This window comes from Panthera tigris, chromosome D4 (genome assembly GCF_018350195.1).
Source record: "Panthera tigris isolate Pti1 chromosome D4, P.tigris_Pti1_mat1.1, whole genome shotgun sequence".
NCBI lineage: Eukaryota > Metazoa > Chordata > Mammalia > Carnivora > Felidae > Panthera > Panthera tigris.
In genome coordinates, this window is record NC_056672.1 from 1,850,718 (window position 1) to 1,870,301 (window position 19,584).

General features: G+C 50.6%; 1 protein-coding gene across 1 annotated transcript; it reads left to right on the plus strand.

The window, feature by feature from the left end:
• The first annotated feature begins 998 nt into the window (after nucleotides 1-998).
• On the plus strand, nucleotides 999-11,714 carry LOC122233234. Its single transcript, XM_042964987.1, has 2 exons — nucleotides 999-1,061; nucleotides 10,598-11,714. The coding sequence occupies exon 2, from the start codon at nucleotides 10,714-10,716 to the stop codon at nucleotides 11,485-11,487; it is 774 nt and encodes a 257-aa protein (XP_042820921.1). The 5' UTR covers nucleotides 999-1,061; nucleotides 10,598-10,713; the 3' UTR covers nucleotides 11,488-11,714.
• The last annotated feature ends 7,870 nt before the right edge of the window (nucleotides 11,715-19,584 follow it).

Here is a 19,584-nt window from a genome sequence, read left to right on the forward strand (position 1 = left end):
GGGCCCGTCCTCGCGGGCCAGCGCGTCTCCGGGCCTCCCTGCCTTCAGCCGGCCTCCCGGGCCGCCAGGCCACGGCGGCCTCCGCTCTGTTCCTTCGGCTGCCCCCCTCCTCCAAGAACTCACGGTGCTCCCGGGCAGGCCGGCCAGGCCGGCGACAGGGCGCAAGAGGAGAGCCTGCAGTTCGCTGTGGTCGGACTCTGCCTTCCAGAATCAGTTTCGTTTGCCACAAATCCAACGTGGTTCTGCGTCGTGGCTGGTGGTTATCTCGCCCCGAGGTGTGAGTGCTGATCCCAAGGCCCCCCAGTAGTGGAGGGAGGGAGAAGGGTGCCCCCCATCCCTTCCACTCACGCGATGCCCAGCTTGTCGCGGGCCTGCAGTGGGCTGGACACTGTGGGGGCCCCGTGAGATCCTTGGTCGCCTCCCCGTGTGTAACGTCTGCCGAGTGACGGGCACCACACCAGGCCACGCTCACCACAGTCGGTCCTGCTCACGAGCCCCTGGCGGCCGTGGCGTGGCTGAGTGGAAGGGACCTTGCTGTTGGTGTCAGAAAGCCCTCTTCTAATCCCAGAGCCGCCCCTTCCCAGCAGCACGTCCCTGCGGGCTTCACCCAGCGTCTCGGCAGCTGTCCGGCCACCTTGCACAGTAACATCTGAAGTGGTCGTGGTGAGGGTCCCACAAGGACCCAGCGTGTGTGCTGTGCTTTTGCTAAGCGGCCAGTCACCCACCACTGCCATGACCTCTGTCCTCCGCCCGCCAGGGTGTCCTTGATACCTGCTCAAGAACATATTCCGAACATGCCACTGGCCTGCGGCTTGGCGGGTCCTGAGTGCGTAGAGCAGGGACATGAAGGGAGACAAGCATCATTGACTTTTCTTTTGTCAATCAGAGGTGCCTCAGTGATGAAGAACTGATTCGTGGGATGTGCCAGCCCTTTGGGGACCACACGTCTCGCCGGGACCAGGTGGCCAGGACTTCTGACGTCTGTGCAGAGAGGAAGGGGAGCTTTGCTGAGGACACCCGCCTGGTGCTGCCGAAATCCCAGAGTGTGGTGCACAGCACAGGTATGGCTCACATGGCTCGGGTGCTTTCCCCGCGTGAATGGCAGGGCCATGTTTGGGTTTAATTCAAATGGTTTTCTCTTCGGGGCACGAGGCTGACAGCAGTGATGCAGAAATTACACGATGCATTCCCCAGAGCTTGACTGGGTCCAAGACTAGTCAAGATCTGAAAGGCGTGCCTTGAGACATGGCTGAATTCCTATTGCGTGGAGGGCTTCCAAAAATAGTCACTTAATGGTGACATTGGTTACTCTCTTACGAGATGCACAAATAAAGCGCATCCTAGCTTCTACAGCCTATTTCTCTTATTTCACGACTTTCCCCCCTGCAATATAGGTCTTGGGAACTAATCTCTGTATACGTTTTTGTCAAGAGAACAAAATCCTCTAAGTCACACAGATACACAGACACACGCTGAAGACCAGATGGTCTTTCAGAGACAAATTCCAGTGGTGAGCTTTCAGTTCATGTAGACGAGAGACGCTACGGAGGCCCCTGGGGACCAATATCTGGGCCCCACCGGCCGCCTGAGGGCTGGCGGCAGGCTGGGTTCTGCGGAAGCAGAAGCTGAGACGGGGTTTGGGGTAGGAGACATGGAATGGGAAGAAGTAGATGGAAGGGGGAAGGCGGACTGAGCAGCAGGCCTGACACGCCCCTGACGCAGGTGGGGACTCGAGCCGGCACTGCCCATCACGGTACCCCATGTAGGGCCGAGTCGGGGCTGCTGTATGAGGGGCACAGCAGAGAGCAAGCGTGTGAACCTGGCCGCTGCCAGCTGGTGTCACCAGAGCAGGCAACACATCCTCCCTGGGAAGGGGGATCTGGGGAGAACATCTCTGTGTCTGCCACATTTTCATACATCTTCTCAATACCCACGAATGTTTGTTAAAATTGGTTTTATTACTTCCTCATCTGGCCAAGGTGGAGCTACGGGGAGAATTTATCCTTCTCCCTGAAACGGTAACAACGAAGTAAACAGAAAAACGCGAAACGATGGTTTTCAAGACACCGGACCTCAGGCGATGAAGGATGATAATTCCTAAGGGATAGAGACCTAATGGCCTGCAGAGGGTTCCGTGAGGGTCCGACAGAGACCCGGGAAACACTCGTTTGTGGGAAACTCACCCAGGTGGGGGAAGGAGCCACAGGGAAGGATTGAGGGACAGTGCCAGAGCTCAAACAGGCCCAACAATGACACCTGTTCCGACAAAGGAGACTGGAGAAGGTCCCACATCATGAGACCTTAGGACAAGCACTCTGGAGGTCTCAACCCCAGGCCCAGCTCTGCTCCAGACCCATCCAACAGATGATGAGAGCAAGAACTGACAGGATCACACTCAACTGTATTCAGAACACAATTTAAGATTTGTAAAAGTACAAAAATATCCAACATCCTACAAGGTAACATTCACCCTGTCTGGCCTCCGATCAAAGATTATCAGGCAGGCAATAAGCAGGAAAATACGGCCCACATTGAAAACGAGATCCAAATCAAACCAGAATGGAGACAGATGTTGGCATTAGTGAAGACAATAAAAACTACCAGGAATCCTGAATGGGCTGAAAACACAGCGGATCAGGGTTAGGGACGCCACTAAAGCAGCGTTAGTGCGAAACTTACATTAGAAAAGAGTAAAGATTTGAAACTACCACTTCAGCTTCATGGTCAAAAAGTACAAAAAGAAGAGCAGAGTAAGGGGCTCCTGGGTGGCTCGGTCGGTTAGGTGTCCGACTTGGGCTCAGGTCATGATCTCACGGTTTGTGGGTTCAAGGCCCACATCAGGCTCTGTGCTGACATCTCAGATCCTGGAGCCTGTTCAGGTTCTGCCCCTCCCCTGCTCATGTTCTGTCTGTCTGTCTCTCTCTCTTTCTCTCAAAAATAAATAAACATTTAAAAAAATGTAAAAAAAAAAAAAAGAAGAAGAGCAGAGTAAACCCAACTAGGCAGAAGAAAATAATTTAATAAAGACCAAAGCACAAAACAAGGAGACAGAAAACCAAAACAGCAGAGAAAATCAATGAACCAAGAACTAGGTCTTCAAGAAGATGGATGGAATCAAACCTTTGGGCAGGCTGCCCAGGGAAAGGGCAGAAAGGGCGGAAGGAACACAGTTTACCCACATCGGGAAACTCAGCATCACTACACATTCTGCAGGCACTGAAAAGATAATATAATGAAAGGGCAGACTCCATGCTTGATGTGTGACTTCTGAGAACCTCTAAGCTACAGGTCCCCCTCCCTCTCACCTCACATCTGGGCAGCTGGTAGACAAGCCCAAGTCAGCCCGGCCTGTGCGTGGGAGCCTTCAGACCTGTCCATTTCCCTGCTTCCTCCAGAAGGCCGCCCTGGATGAGGAGGCAACAGGTAATGAGGGCCTGTTGCAGACAACTGAATGTCGATAAGCCCACAACTCAGGTTAAATTCTGTGAAGGGCACCAACTATCAAAGATCTCCTGGGGCGCCTGGGTGTCTCAGTCAATTAAGCATCCATCTCTTGATTTCGGCTCAGGCCATGATCCCAAGGTCGTGGGATGGAACCCCAAGTAGGGCTGTGCACTGACAGCATGGAGCCTGCTTGGGATTCTTTCTCTCCCTCTCTCTCTGCCCCTCCCCTTCTCTCTCTCTCTCTCTCTCTCTCTCTCAAAAAAAAAAAAAAAAAAAAAAAAAAGATCTCCCAAGAAGAAATCAGCTGCAAAAATAGCTATTTGGTTATTAAAGTTAAATTTGTAAACACCGTCCCAGGCCCACACAGGTCCACTGGGGAATTCTACCCAACCCTCAAGGAAGAAGCAATAGCAAATATACACAAACTTCCCAAAAATTGAAGAAATGGGGATATGCGTCCATTCATTCTGTAAGACCAGCATTGCCCTGAAACCAAAACCAGGCAAAGAAAGCCACAACCAGTATCCCTTAGGATCTCTGATGAAAGAATTCTTCTCAAAATTTTACACGTCAAATCAAAAACGATATGAGGGAGCTAATACATCATATTATATATATATAGCTTATATAGCTAATACATCAATAAGGGGGTGTCCCAGGAATACAGGGTCGGTTTAACATTCAAAACAATCAATGTTACACCTGAAACAAATAGAATACTATATGTCGATTATATCTCAATTAAAAAAAATAAATGTGACAAAGAAGGAGACATTATAGTGCTGTGAGCCACAACTCACAAACGAGATATAAAAATCTGAATATGTGCCAAAACACAGCAGCGATTTTAGAATACAGAAACCGCAGGGCATGCGAAGACAAATTTTTGAATCACACTAATAGGACACCTTAACATACCATTTGCAGTACAAAAAACTAAGGCTCCAGAAGACCGACACAATGTAATAAATGCGCTAGAGCTTATTGAAATATTTATATGACACCTCGGTAATGGAAAACATTCTTTTCAAGTACACATTGAATAGTCACACAAATTGGTCTTATTTTAGGACACAAAAATTATATCACTGAGTTTCATAAAAAAGAGAAAAAAATATTATAAAACTTTATGATCAAAATGCAATTAACATAGAAATTAACAACAAAAGGGGCACCTGGGTGGCTCAGTCGGTTGAGCTTCCGACTTAGGCTCAGGTCATGATCTCACAGCTCGTGAGTTCGAGCCCCGCATCAGGCTCTGTGCTGACAGATCAGAGCCTGGAGCCTGCTTCGGATCTTGTGCCTCCCTCTCTCTCTGCCCCAACCCACTCACATTCTGTCTCTGTCTCTCTCAAAAATAAGTAAACATTAAAAAAAATTAAAAAAAAAAAGAAATTAACAACAAAAGTGCAAGAAGGCCTTCTACCTGGAAATTTTAAGAATTTAGTTAAACAACTGAATGAAATGTCACATACAAAACAAACTTAACAGAATCTCTAAAACATAATAAAAACACTGCATATCAGAATCTATATAATACATTTTAAAGAATAATCAAAGGAAGCTACACAGTCTTAAACACATGCCAGTAACATGGAAAGAAAATAAAGGAATTCAATTCTCACCACAAAAACTAAATAAAAGGAAAGACAAGTGAATTAATAGATATAATAGCAGAAATGGCTAGAATAGAGAAATAATAGATATAATTAACAAAATAAAATCTTGATTTATTAAAGTGATACCAAAATAAACCACTAAATAATCAAGAAAGAGAGAAAAGATAAAAACATACGAAATAAGAAATGAGAAGGGAAAAAGAACCATTAAATCAAATGAATATTTTAAAAAAAAATTTTTTTTACATTTATTTATTTGTGAGAGACAGAGAAAGACCGAGCATGAGTGGGGGAGGGGCAGACAGAGAGGGAGACACAGAATCCAAAGCAGGCTCCAGGCTCTGAGCTGTCAGCACTGAGCCCGATGCGGAACTCGAACCCACGAACTGCGAGATCATGACCCGAGCCAAAGTCGGACGCTTAACCGACTGAGCCACCCAGGCGCCCCTCAAATGAATATTTTTTAATAGAAGAATACTTTTAATGAAATGTAACATCTAGATGACATGGAAAATTTCCTAAGACACAATAGCTTAACATAACTGATGTCACTGGAGAGAGAAAGCTTAAGCCGAATAGTTTCTGTACAATCAAATAAAGTTATCAAGAAACCATCCCACCCAAAACCACCTGGCCCCGTTGTTTCCAAAGAATTCTACCAAATCTGCCACTTGCTTCCGAGCGCAGAACAGGGAGGACTTTCAAGTGCCTTTTATGAAGCAAGTCAGATGATGAGACATAATCCTGAAAAGACAATATCGAAAAAGGAAAATTTACAATTATTACTTATAAATAACCAGTGCAATTACAGTAACTATACTAGCAGAGAAACCATAGCACCACATTAATATAATAATATACCAGGGCCGAGTGGGATTTTTTTCAAAAGTGAACACACTGATACTGAAAGTTCACATGGAAACAATTTTTAAATGCAAGAATAGCCAGGAAAACACTAAAATGGAAAGGCTCTGAGGGAGGATTAGACCTACCAGATATTGGAACAGACTGTGAAGCCTCTATAATTGCGGTACTGGTACCGGAGCAGACAGGCCAATTTCCAGAACAGAAAGTCCCAAACCAGACCCGAGTACATGTGAAAGTGCAGGATATGGTGAGGGTGGCACCCACATCACTGGGCCCAAGGTAAACCCTCCAGTAAATGGTGCCAGAACAACTGGGTGCACGTTCAGAAAAAGAGAAAATCAGATCTATGCCGTATACTTTACATTAGAATAAACCCCAAATGATCAGATATCTGAAAGTAAAACCAACAACAATAACAAAAAAATATATAGTTCCCTATAAGAATAAGATAAGAAAAAAAAATCATATGGTCATAACAGAAAAAAATTGAAAAAATTTAACATCCGTTTTATAAAAACTCAGCAGTTTAGGAATAATCTCATATTCTCTGACTCTCTGACACCATCTAGGTGTCCAACGCTAACTAAATGCTGACACTAATTACCCGGAGTTAGTTCAGGCCTCATTGGCTAAGCACTCAGTCCTCCACGACTACCCCTACTTTGGACACCAGTTGAAAGTCTGAAGTTGCCATCACCCCCCTCCTCAGTTTTTGTTTTTTTTTTTTTAATGAGGAAACTGGTGTCTTTAAAAAAAATTTTTTTTAATGTTTATTTATTCTTGAGAAAGAGAGAGATAGAGCATGAGCAGGGGAAGGGCAGAGAGAGAGGGAGACACAGAATCTGAAGCAGGCTCCAGGCTCCAAGCTGGCAGCACAGAGCTGGATGTGGGGCTGGAACTCATGAACTGTGAGATCATGACCTGAGCCAAATTGGACGCTTAACTGACTGAGCCACCCAGGCGCACCCCCCTCAGTTTTAATAATTCACTAGAACAACTCACAGACCTCAAGAAAACACTTGATTTGCATTCATGAGTTTATTATAAGGATACAATTCAGGAACATTCCATACAATGGTATGGGGCAAAGTAAGGGCTGGGGCTGAGGGGTGGGACAGCACAAAGCTTCCACACCTTCTCCGGGTGCACCACTGATGTGTTCACCAATCTGGAAACTCCCTGAATCCTGTCATTTAGAGGTTTTTATGGATCTCCTATTACATGGGGGATGAATGATCAAATCATTGGCCACTGATGATGGACCTCAGTCTCTGGTCCCTCTCCCTTCCCCAGAGGTGGAGGGGTGGGGCTAGAAGTTCCAACCCACTAGGCAAGGCTTGGCCTTTCTGGCAGCCAGTCCCATCCTAAAGCCATCTAGGGGTGCACCAAGAGTCACCTCATTAGCGTAAAGTCAGATCTGGTAGAAGGGAGCTTATGAATAATGAAGATGACCTTATCACACCTATCACCCAGGGAATTTCAAGAGTTTTAGGAGCTCCGTGGAGCACTCAGGTGGCTCATACATTGAGCGTACAACTCTTGATTTTGGCTCCAGTCATGGTCTCATGGTTCATGAGTTCAAGCCCTGTGACAGGCTCTGCGCCGACAGCCTAGAGTCTGCTTGGGATTCTCCCTCCCTCCCTCTCTCTCTCTCTCTGCTCCTCCTTCACTCGCTCGAACACACACACTCTCTAAACAAACAAACAAACTTAAAAAAAAAAAAAAGTTTTAGGAGCTTCATGCCAGGAAGCAAGGATAAAGACCAAATATATATTTACCATTACACCACAGAATACCACATTATACCACAGAATAAAGCAACAATAACAGGCATCTATGAAACTTTCCACCAACATCATACTTAATCTTGAAACACTGAAGTTTTTCCTTCAAGACTAGGAACGAGACAGAAATGTCTGTTCTTGTCACAGGTACTTAACATGGTACTGGAGGTTCTAACCAGTGCAATAAGGCAAGAAAAAGAAATTTTAAAACCAGATAAGAAAGGAAGAAGCAAAACTGTCTTTCTTCATAGATAATGTCATCGTCTGTGTAAAAAAATATGATGGAAATACAAGCTACTAAAACTAATCAGGAGGTTTAGCTATGTTGAAGGTTACGAGATCAATATACAAAAATTAGTAACAAACCATTAAAAATTTTTTAAATTTAAATATTTATAATAACATCAAAGAAATGAATATAAAATGCTTTGTGGAAAAATCGTATAAAAGGTGACATCTTTACCCTAGCCACTATTAAATATTGCTGTTTGGAATACAGAGGACCAAAATGAATGGAAGCATATGTGGTTCGTGCACAGGGAGACTCCGTATTGTTGAGTTCAGTTCTCCCCAGACTGCTCTATAAAGTTAATGCAGTCCCATTTAACACCCCAGGGTGTTTCTAAGACAGAGTTATTCTAGTGATCAAGTGGAAAAGCAAGGATTCTAGAATAAAACCAAAAATGTTTTGGAAAAGCAAGTTGAAGGGCTAACATTGCCTGGTTCAAGAATTACTATGAAGTGAGGGTAATCAAAACAGCATTATATTGCATAAAGATAGACAAGTGGGCCTCCAGAAAGAGACCCACACATATATGGACAACTGAGTTTTGACACAGCCGCAAAGGTTATGCAGTGGAGAAAGGATGGCTTTTTTAACAAATAGTGCTGGCACCATTGGCAATCCGTATGCACAAAGGTGGAAAGAAAGAGGGAAGGAAGAAGGGAAGGAAGGAAGGGGAAGAGGGAGGGAGGAGGGAAAGAAAGAAGGAGAGAGCACAAGAAAGAAAGAAAGGAAGAAAGAAAGAAAGAAAGAAAGAGAAAGAAAAAGAAATGAACCAGTATCCATGCATACTACATGCAAAAGTCAACCCTACATAGGTCGTAGACCTGTATATAGAAAACACCGGAAACTATACCACTTGTAGAAGAAAACAGGAGAAAAAAATTGTAAAGCACATGTCTGGCAAAAGATAAATAATACATATAGAACTCTCAAACTGAACAATAAGAAAACAAGTCAATAAAAACAATCTAAGTGTTTGCACAGACTCTTCACCGGCAAATAGCACATGAAAAGCTTCTTAGCGTCACTGGTCACAGGGGGAAATGCAAACAGAAGCCACAGTGAGATCCCACTTGCACCATTAGGAAGACACCAAGTGTTGGCGAGGATGTGGAGGAAGGGGGGCTCTCATACCTGGTCGCCGGGAACGTGAAACGGTATGAACACTTTGGGAAAAGAGTTTGGCAGTTTTTTTTTTTAAGTTGAACATGTGATCCAGTCATTCCGATCCCAGGTTTCAAAACCCAAGAGGCAAGGAAACCTACGTGCATACAAAGACTTGCACACGAATGTTCATAGCAGCTTTCTTACAAGATTCAAAAACTGGAAACCACCCAAACATCCAGACAAATGCACAAACAAATGGAAAGACACAGCAACCTGTAAATGCACCTGAAAATTGCCCTGTGAAAGAAGCCAGACAAAAAAGAATACGATCCCATTTATATAAAATCCTAGAAACTGAAAAGTAGCATGCAGTTAGAGACCGAAGGGCGGGGACTGCTGGGGGAGGGCGGGTGGAGGACGGGCAGACGGGCAGACGGGAGGAAATTACAAAGGCACAAGCATAGATGTGTTCATGATGGTGGTTGTGGTGATGGCTTCCACTCATCAAATACGTTTCGAAACCTATCAAACTGGATACTTTCTGCATGTCAGTTACACTCAGTAAAGAACTGGGTTTCTTGCACTCCTCTGAGCCTGTGGCATTATCAGTAAAGAAAGCATCACCTCCCTCATTCGTTCATCTGGGTGTTTGTATCTGTTGGGTGCCCCTTGGGTGCTCGACACTGGGCATCCAACAGTGAGTGAGATGGAGGCCCCGCCCAGTGAATTCACGCCCCTGATGCCGTGCCACAGACACATGCGCTGACCACCACGTGTTTGTCAACCAGTAACATGGCGCTTCTGTTGGAGGAATAGCAATGTTTTAAGCTGAAGTTCGTTGGTGATGGACAAACGCCAATAGTTCTGGGTGCTGGCCACACGGTACACATGCCAAGTGGTCCCACTCCCAGCTCACTCCCGGCGGGAGAATCCAGTTGTATTTTTTTTTTAATGTTTATTTATTTCTGAAAGAGAGAGCAGAGCATGAGCGGGGGAGGGGCAGAGAGAGAGAGAGAGAGACAGAGAGACAGAGAGACAGAATCCGAAGCAGGGTCCAGGCTCCAAACTGTCAGCACAGAGCCCGATGTGGGGCTCGAACTCACGAACTGTGAGATCATGACCTGAGTCGAAGTCGGACGCTCAACCGACTGAGCTGCCCAGGTGCCCCAAAACCAGTTGTATTTTAAATGAGATAGGGGTTGGGGACATAAGCAAGGCTGTTCTTCCGTGGGCTTCTCCTTGGGAGTTTTGGTCCGGTTCCAAAACAATCTTACTGTGTCGCCTATTCCTTATCATAAACACAGAAATTCAGATGACTCATTCGGTGTTGGAATCTGTGTTACATTTTTTATTGTTGTAGTTGTGGCTCTGTTCTCTACACGGAGCCTAAATTACTTAGAAAATACATCATTTTATACTTATCACAAAATAGATCATTTGACAAGTGTAAGAAAGCCCACAACTGGTGGCATTTAATATTTCTTGTGTAGGATAGAACTGTAAGTTTTCTGGAAGCGAAGGAACTACCAAACTAATATTAAAAAGTCAAGAGAAACAGGAAGAGGGATTTAAAATCTTACAAGAACCAAGTGCGTGACGGAAACAGATGAGATCATTGGCCTGCTCTTTGCCCACTGCTTTCTCTCTGGCCTGCGAGAGCCCCCTCCCCACCCAGGAAACCCTCCTGTCCGTGGCCCTAGCACGTTCCAGACTGGTGAGAGTGGGCACGGCCCCTTGGCCTCTCCCGGCTGCCCCCGCTTCTGTGGCTCACCTCTGCCGCTGCCCCAGCAGTGCTCCGGCCTCGCTGCGCCCTCTGTTCCCTCACCAGACATGTCCCCTCCCCGGCAGCCCGCCCTCTCTGGCCCGGACACTGCAGTGGCTCCCACTAACAGCCGGCTTCTGCCATTCCCACGTTCCAAATCCCCACCTGCTGGCGGGGTGGGGGGGTCCACATACTGCGAATGAATCCACAGTCTGGCCCCCCTGGCCCTCCACCCTCCACACCCGCCCTCTGAGCCGGGCCGCGTCTCAGCCTCATGGCCTGATGGCTCCCTTTGTGCCCGTGGCCTTTCTGCCTGGACAGCCTTCCCTCAGACAGGACCACTGCTCGACCATCGTTCTGTCCTGTCCTTGGTGGACAGCATCTCCGAGACACCCTCCCAGAGCACTGCAAGCCCAGGGCCGCCTCCTCCCGGACCTTCCACTGTTGCCCCCACCGGCTGCGCATCCTTCCGTCTTTCTCCAGGTCCGTCAGCACCCGGGACCCGTGTATACGTGTGTACGTGTCCTGTCTGTCCACGTTGGTTGCCCTCAGGAGGATCAGCCCAGTGGGGCAAATAAGACCCCTTGGCACCGCGGGGCAGTCGACGAATGGCGATGAAGGATGGCAGGCATATCTGTTTGTCCCCTCGACGGGCAACCTGCAAACGGCTTCGGACCCGGCGACTCCTGGTGTGCTCTCAGCAGGGGAGAGTCACGTCATTTCCAGGTTGGCATATGATGTTAGGATGTGTGACCAGGGTGACCTACGGTGACACACAAGACCTGTAGCAACGTGTCAGGTGCAAGAACCTGCCACTGCCGGAGTCAGGGGGAGGTGCGGGTAGGGCGAGCTCACCGTGTGTGGCGCCCATCGTGTGCGGCGTGGTCGGCAGCCCAAGGAACCGTCCTCTGACCCCGTTGCCTCCAGAACCCATGATCCCTTTTCCACGAGCAGGAGTCTCAGACACAGGACTATGCAGACATTAGATCCCAGATGACGCCAGGGTCTGTAGGATGTCACCACGCCTCCCTCAAGGGAAGACTGGTCCCAGAGCTGACCCGGGGCTGAGGTTCACAGGACCAGCGGGTGACTGACAGGGGGACCAGACAGGGAGGCGCTGTGGCCGCGGACATCCCAGAGCAGGAGATTGTGACTGTTTCCAGGACTATCACAACGGGTGGGGCTGAGGTTCATTCCCCTCAAAATTATTTGGGCGCATTCTTCTATTTTTTGCCACTCTTTCAACAAGGATCTGCATCTGATTATAATAAAAACCCATGAGCCGTGGCTTTTGAAAAGTGAGGGTTCTGTTTCCTTACGGAGACATCCAGAGGGTCCTGGGTGCTCTGCCCTCTTGTTCAATGCTGGGTGTGCCCTGTCACACACGGTCACAAGGTGCTGCCCCACGTGGGCACCCACGTGGACACCCATGTGGGCACCGACGCGGCCCGGCGGGACCGATGAGGAATGGGAAACAAGGGTGAAGACTGGCCCTGCAGGCACCGGCCCCTCTTTAAGCCCTTTCCCAGAGGCCCCACCCAACGACTCCTACTTCTGCTTCTGCTGCACGCCTGGTCACCCCTAACTGCAAGGGAAGCAGGAAGCCAAGACAGTATTTTTAGTTGTCTACACATTGCAGGCGGGGCTCAGGGTTCTTCAGGTAGGAAACGGGTGAAAGGTTGGTGCTGGGCCGGTGACCATCCGTGCCAGCCACACCCGGGAGGGAGTCCCTGGCTCCGGGGAGGTCAAGAGGCCGAGGCGATGCCACGAAGCAGGTGACCAGGCTATGGAGAGGCTCATCCGGGAGCTCCGGGCCAGTGCCACCCACACGCGGGCCACGATCGATGCCGCTGGAGACAGCCTGCTTACGTGCTGGAGAGCCACCTCGGAAAGGCAGCCGCTTGCCCGGGAACTTGACGCACCCCGGCAGCTAGGCCGGCGGATGAAGACGCTCCCCTGGCAGCACTCGAACCCGGTGCGGATTCTCCGTGAGCATAAAAGGTCAAGGTGGAGATGCAGAGGCTCGTGGAGGGCTCTGTGTCCCCCCAGGTTCCTCCCCATCCCCCACACCCCCACGGACGCTATTTCCATCGGGCGTTATTCTCAAGAGCTCATCCAAGGAACAGACCTCGCTGCCTCTGTCGCCCCTGACACTGACCCGGTGCTGGCCAGCTCCTGACCCGCCACTCATCTCAGCGAGGGTGTGAGGACACTGTGCGAGGCCACGTCAGGCACGATGCCAGAACCAGATAAAGAGACCGCTCCACTGGCATGTCCTCGGCATGGGGAGGCCGCATCTAGGAACCAACTGTATAACGTGGTCCTTCGGCCTCAAAATGTCGGCTTTTATCATTTTGGCTGCAACTTGAAGGTTGCTAGGCTTTACTTCTTAAGAAGAAAAAGAAAAGATTGTTTCCACATTGTGGTTTCTCTCTCGATTCGGGGCCTCATGTTGCTAACTGACCATCCAAAACTTTTCCTTTTCTTGTTTTTTTAAATAGAAATCTGCTCTCACAGCTTGTTGTGTGGAGCTGACTCGGGAGGTTTCGACTTGTGGGGGCCGCTGGCGTGGCCGTGGGGTGAGTGCTGCACGAGGGGGGTTCTAGGCACAGCTGAACAGAACGGCTTTGTGCTCTGATGACTTTCATTGCTCACTTGGGCCTCGGAGACTAGAAATCTCAGTGGCAGTGATTCCCCACGAGTGAAGCCTCTGGCTGGCTTGCCCGGGGCTTTTACACGTCCACCAACATAACTACGGCTCGTCGAAGGCTCTGCATAACTATGAGGCACACTTTCTGCTAATGAGTTAATTCCATTCTCAAAATAACTGAAAGAGATGAGAATTATTATCTCCACCTTATAGGAGCAAACTCAGGGTCCAAAAATTTATTTCATTTTACTTAAAAAAATTTTTTTAATGTTTATTTATTTTTGAGAGAGAGACACAGAGCATAAGCAAGGGAGGGGCAGAGAGAGGGAGACACAGGATCCAAAGCAGGCTCCAGGCTCTGAGCTCTCAGCATACTGCCCGATGCAGGACTCGAAGCCATGAACCCTGAGATCATGACCTGAGCCGAAGTCAAACGCTTAACCCACTGAGCCCCCCAGGTGCCCCATGAATTTAGATAAGCAGCCCAAGATGACACAGTCCTTAGAGAGACAGGACATGGTGCAAATCCCAGTCCTTTGGGCGGAGGCCTGGGGTGGTCTCTTCCAAGGCGGCACTGACATTGAAATGTTTCTTTAAAGAACACCGCTACCTTCTTCAGGAGGGAGGGGGCTCTTCTTCATTCTAGCCCACCAGTTTTTAGCTAAACATTGGCCATAAAATTCAGTCTTTGTGGAATCCTTTTATGCACAAGCATCGCATTTAAGCTTCCTGCACATGACATTATCAGAGCCCCATCCACCTCAGGGGGTTAGCAGTGGAGCCCCCATGGGGCAGATGAAGAAACTGGGAGGGAGATCTGAGATTTGTCCAAAATCACAGCAACGCGGGGTCCAAGTGTCTTTCTCAAGCCCCCTCCTTCTGCTACCTCTTTACTCCGGACTGGCTGCAAAGGACAGAAACCACCCCCAGGCTGGTGTTGGGAACCAGAAGGGAAACACACAGGGGCAGGATGGCATGGCCTTGGGGATGACGGACCCGGGACTCGGCCCTGTCTCTCTTCTCTGTTCTCAATGCTTGTTTCACTTGTTTTCTCCCCTCATCATAGCTTGGGGTATGAAGCTGGGGGGTGGGGGGGGGGTGGTGTCTCTTCACTCTCTTCCTGTTTTAATACATTCCCAGGAAAGGATTCTGCTCGGCCTAGACCCAAGTGGGGCCGGCGCAGTGCCCCAAAGAGGAGGTGGTGAGCACATAGATGACCATGGAGCCAGGCTCATAATGAAAGTGAAGCAGGCGGGATGGGGGTGGGGGTGAGGGGACTGTGACAAATAGCAGAGCCCACGCTGCACATAAAGAAAAGATTGTCCTGTTGGAATGTAGGCTGAGTGTAGCCAGAGATCCCAGTTTTTTTGAGAAAAGCAAGAAATCCAGATTTTTTATGTTAAATGTCTTGATTCTTTTGAAAGCTGTCAGCTAATTAAAAATAGATTTAAAACATCGCGTGGGCGGAACAAAGCCCTTCTGTGAACCAGATGGGACCTCCCAGCTATCACCAGTTTGCAGCCTCTGGTGGAGGTGGACCATATAATAACCGATATGACTGGCCCTCCAGCCCAGGGACGCTGAGGGGCGTCCACCAAGCCCAGGCTCTCCCCCATCCGCTGTGACTCCCCAGGCAGGCACTTTTCCAGCAGGCATGCAAGGAAAGCGGGAGGCCCCTGGAGCCTCAGGCAGAGTGGGGAGTGGGGGGCCCCCTGGAGGCACTGCGCAGACATCTTCCTCTTGCTCATCCTGATCACCACACCCTGGAACTCGGCTAAGACCTGGGCCCACCAAGGCGGGGACCCAGGAGGAAGGTTGAGGAGTCTGAGCTTTGAGAAGCAGGGAGGCCCACAGGCAAGCTGGGCTCTGACGGCGTCACGAGATGCTCCCAGGAGTGTGTTCTTTTTATCTGGAGTCTAGGCCACCGGCAAATGAGGGTGGAGAGTGGGTTCTGTCCTGAGGCTGCCTGCAGAGAGGTGTGGACCAGCAGTGGGATCTGGGACAGCAGGGCCTCAGGGACACTGGGCCTCTGGGGTCTGGTGGGAGTTTGCAGGTCTTCTGAGGACTCAGTGTCCCCTGCTCACTCTTCTTTTCCACATTGCCTACTGGTCATGGTCCTCACGACCTGGACTCACTGTGACCTCTCCACCATCGGTGTCCTTCAGCTCCGGCACTGTGAACAGCCCTGTCTCTTCCCTTTTAATTCCACACTAAGAGACTGGGCACTGCTGTGTGCCTGGGACCCTGTTCTAGGAGATGGGGACACTGTGGTGAAAATGCAGACACACAGGCCAGGCTCAGAGACACCTAGGTGTGATCAAAATGTGGGGCTCAGGCTGCACGGCGAGAAAAGGGCTCTCTGAGCAGGTCAGGTCTAAGTGCCATCTGACCGATGAGGACCTGCCAGACAAAGAGGGGACAGGCATTCCAGGCAGCCGTGCCCCCGTGAGCATGGGGAACAGGCGGGGAGGCTGGGGCCAGGCTGTGGCACAAACTCCACCTTGAACCCAAGCATCACTGCAGGCTGGTCTGCATGGCCAGCAGGTCCTTCCGCTCGTGCCCAGGGATACATGTCCTTCCTGCTGCTTCCCCCTCTGTTTGCCACCCAGCCATTCCAAAGGACTTCCCTGTTGCCATCTAATTGAACATGGCGTCTGTGCCCCAAGGGTATGTCCTGGGAAACAGAAGCTGGGACTTTGGCCCACGTTTGCGCTATTCCAAAAGCTGTAAGATGTTTCCACAAAACGCCCTCTGCACCTTCTAAGGCCCCACCAGCATAATGAGAGCACAGTGTGGGCATCTTGCTGTGCAAGTGTCCACACATCAGGGGCTCCGATTGGATGGAAGTCATGTCTGTCACCATCTAAGTTTTTGTGGAGGATGCCCTCTGATGACCCCAGGGGCTGGGGTTCACACCAGGTGGCTCTCCACTATACCCCATTCCCCCCAGGGCCGCTGGGAACCAGAAGAGGGAGAGAGGAGGCAAGCCCTTTCCCTGGAGGGCAGAACCCAGAAATCTCACCTGTGCGTCCTCCTCACACCTCAGAGCACAGTCACACAGCTCCATCCCAGGACCCTTTACTTCTGTTACCTACAAACCAAGTTCCTGTTTACTGCACAAAAATAAAACTAACCATGTCTGGATCACTTTTATCTTCATTTTTCTTCTCTGATCATGAAAACAGTACATACTCAGTGCTAAGAATCCAGAAATAGGTAAAGACCATAAAACCACCAGGAATTCCAGAGCTAAGTTTAAGACTTACAGGTTGGGGCAGTATCGACTGGGTGGCTCAGTCCATTAAGCATCCAACTTTGGCTCAGGTCATGATCTCGTGGTTCGTGTGTTCATGTGTTCGAGCCCCTTGTCTGGCTCTGTGCTGACAGCACACACCCTGGAGCCTGCTTCTGTGTCTCCCTCTCTCTCTGCCCCTCCCCACTTGCACTCTCTCTCTCAAAAATAGACATTAAAAAAATTAAAAAAAAAAGACTTATGGGGTCATAGCATACACATAATTTTGTAACCTTAGTTCTTGCATGGCAGTATAATCCTGGTAACCTCCCCATATCAATAGTGACCTATGTTACCATCATAGTTGTTTGTGACATGTTTAAGTGATGACCATGATGAACTTGGAGATGGCTGTGGTTTGTATTTATTTGACTACTGAGGGTGAACATTTTTTCACATTTATTGGCCATTTTTATTTTGTGTGTGTGTGTGTGTGTGAATTGCCAGTTCATATCCTTTGACGATATTTTAATGGACTGTTCACTTTTTTCCTATTGATTTGAAAAGAAAATCCATGTTACATATGAAGGATAATATATTAGCACTCCTATAGTGCTTATGTGCACTAAGTCCTTGTAATGTATATTCATTTAATCCTTAGGATAGTTCTCTAAGGGAAGTACTGCTGTAATCCCCATTTTACCCTTCCTAGGCATAGAAAGAATAAGCAGTGTGCCCCAAACTGTGTCGTGGTATAGTCCAGGGAGTCAGAACTGGGATTTAAACTCAGCATTCTGGTTCAGGTTCTCGCTCTTAACCACTAGACATTTTAATTCATGTTTTGCCAGCTATAGATTTTACAAAATTGGTTTTTCCAATGTGTCATTGGTCTTTTCATTGTAAGATTTTTGTTTTTAAATTGGTTTTTAACATATATGGTCAAATCCATTAATCTTTTCCTTATGGACTTTGGAGTCCCTGGGTGGGCACTATCTGGAAAGTAGGGGGCAAAGTGTTTCATATGTACTTTTCCAAACTTGCCGAGAACTTTTTGGTAAGTGAAGAAAATGTCAGAAAGGCGCATAATGCTACGGGGCCCCCAGCCTGGGCCGTGTGGGTGAAGCCCATGGCACCTGTTGCCCAGGTATGAGCTGGCCTCCTCGGTACCCTTCCCTCCCCTCATTGGGGCAGCACGACTCGGGCCACCCCTGGCCGCGGTGCAGATGCCAGTCATGGGTGAGTACTCCGTGCGCTCCACAGCAAATCTGGCTTCTCGGCTCCTTTCTGAGCACCTCTTCCACCCAGGAGTCCTCCCAAAATGCTGCCCCGCTTCCAGGCCCAAGCTCAAGTTTACCCTCCTCTAGTTTCTTGCTCCCTTCAGCCCTCCAAACGAACTGTCTCGACTCTGGCATTTGTGGCAGGTGCACTGCGAGAGCTGGAAGGGCAGTGCACCTGCGACCGTGTGGGCAAACGCTAGGCAGTCAGCGCTCGGGGCTGTCTTTCGACTTCAGCCCTTGAGCACGGAGGTGCAGCGGCCTGCAGAGTAGCGCGGACCCACCCGCAGGGGCCCGGCCCCGGGGCTGCAGGGAGCAGCGCGGACCCACCCGCAGCGGTCCGGCCCGGGGGCTGCAGGGGCCTGGCCCGGTAAAGTCGCAGCGCGTCTGAAGGATCTACGCTTGAGGCCGACTTTGAAGTGCAAAGACTAACGCTCGCTTTGAAAAGCGTTCGAAGACAAAAATCTCCGAAAGCTGGGGCAGCCTGCGTACACCGCGCCGCCGCCACAGACGGCTACACTGAGGCACCGAAGCAGCCCGCCCGGCCTTTGCCCCGCACACCGCCGCCCCGCGCGCTCTCGGTGCCACGTGACGGCGGCCCTCCATCACGCGCGGGGGGCGGGGCGCCGCCGCCACTCTCTCGCTCGTCCAATAGGAAACGGGGAGCGGGCGGGGAAGGCGGGCCCTCCCGCCCCTCCGCCGTCCGCCCAGCGCGGGGCGGGCCCAGCCGCCACCCACCAGTGGGGTCCCGACGAGCCTGGCTGGGCCGCGGCGACGGGGCGAGGCGCATGTCAGTCAGGCAGTCCGGCCAATGGATTCGCGCGCTGCCCTTGCGCCTGCCCCCGCCTCGGCCTCCCGGCGCCCGCGCTGCCTTCCCTCAGGCCGCCACGGCCCGCCCGCCCGCGCCTCCATCCGGGTCCTCGCGCGCGGCTCTCGGGCGGCGGCGGGCGGTGGGCGCGAGGGCTGGGCCGTCCCCGCGGAGGGCGGCGGCGGGCGGCGGCCTCTTCTGTGAGCTCGAGGTGGGTACGAAGATGGACGGCGAGCGTGGGCCTGTCGCCATTTTCCTCCCCTCCGAATCCTAGTGGCGGTAAAAGAGGGCAGCGCTGCGGGCCGGCCGGCGCGGGCCTGTGACCAGGCTGGGCGGGTAGCAAGCGGGGGCCGTGGCGGCGGCGGTGGCGGCAGCGGGCGGGCGAGCGAGCGAGCGGGGGATGGGCGCCGCGTGGCGCGGCCGGCCGGCCCCAACCCCCTCCGCTTCCCGCCCAGCGCCTCACGGACCGGGGGGAGGGGTCATTCTTCACATTCTTCACCCCGCCCCTCCCCCTGCTTCAATCAAACTTGGGCGGGGGAAGTCCCGCCCCCGGGCCGCGCCCATTGGCCGGCGCCGCCTCCCGCTGTGGCGTGACTGGCTCTGGGCACAGCTAGGTCTCCCTGACGTCACCTCCGCTATCAGGTTTGTGGGCCGGGGAGACCTTGGCCTTGGGGGCTGGGATGCAGGAGGAAGGTAGGAAGTGCGGGGGGAGGGCCGGCGCGGGCGGGCGCGGGCGGGCCCTGGGCTGGCT

Coding starts and splice junctions, on each gene's coding strand:
- LOC122233234 (XM_042964987.1), top strand. CDS start 10,714: ATGAGATCATTGGCCTGCTCTTTGCCCACTGCTTTCTCTCTGGCCTGC.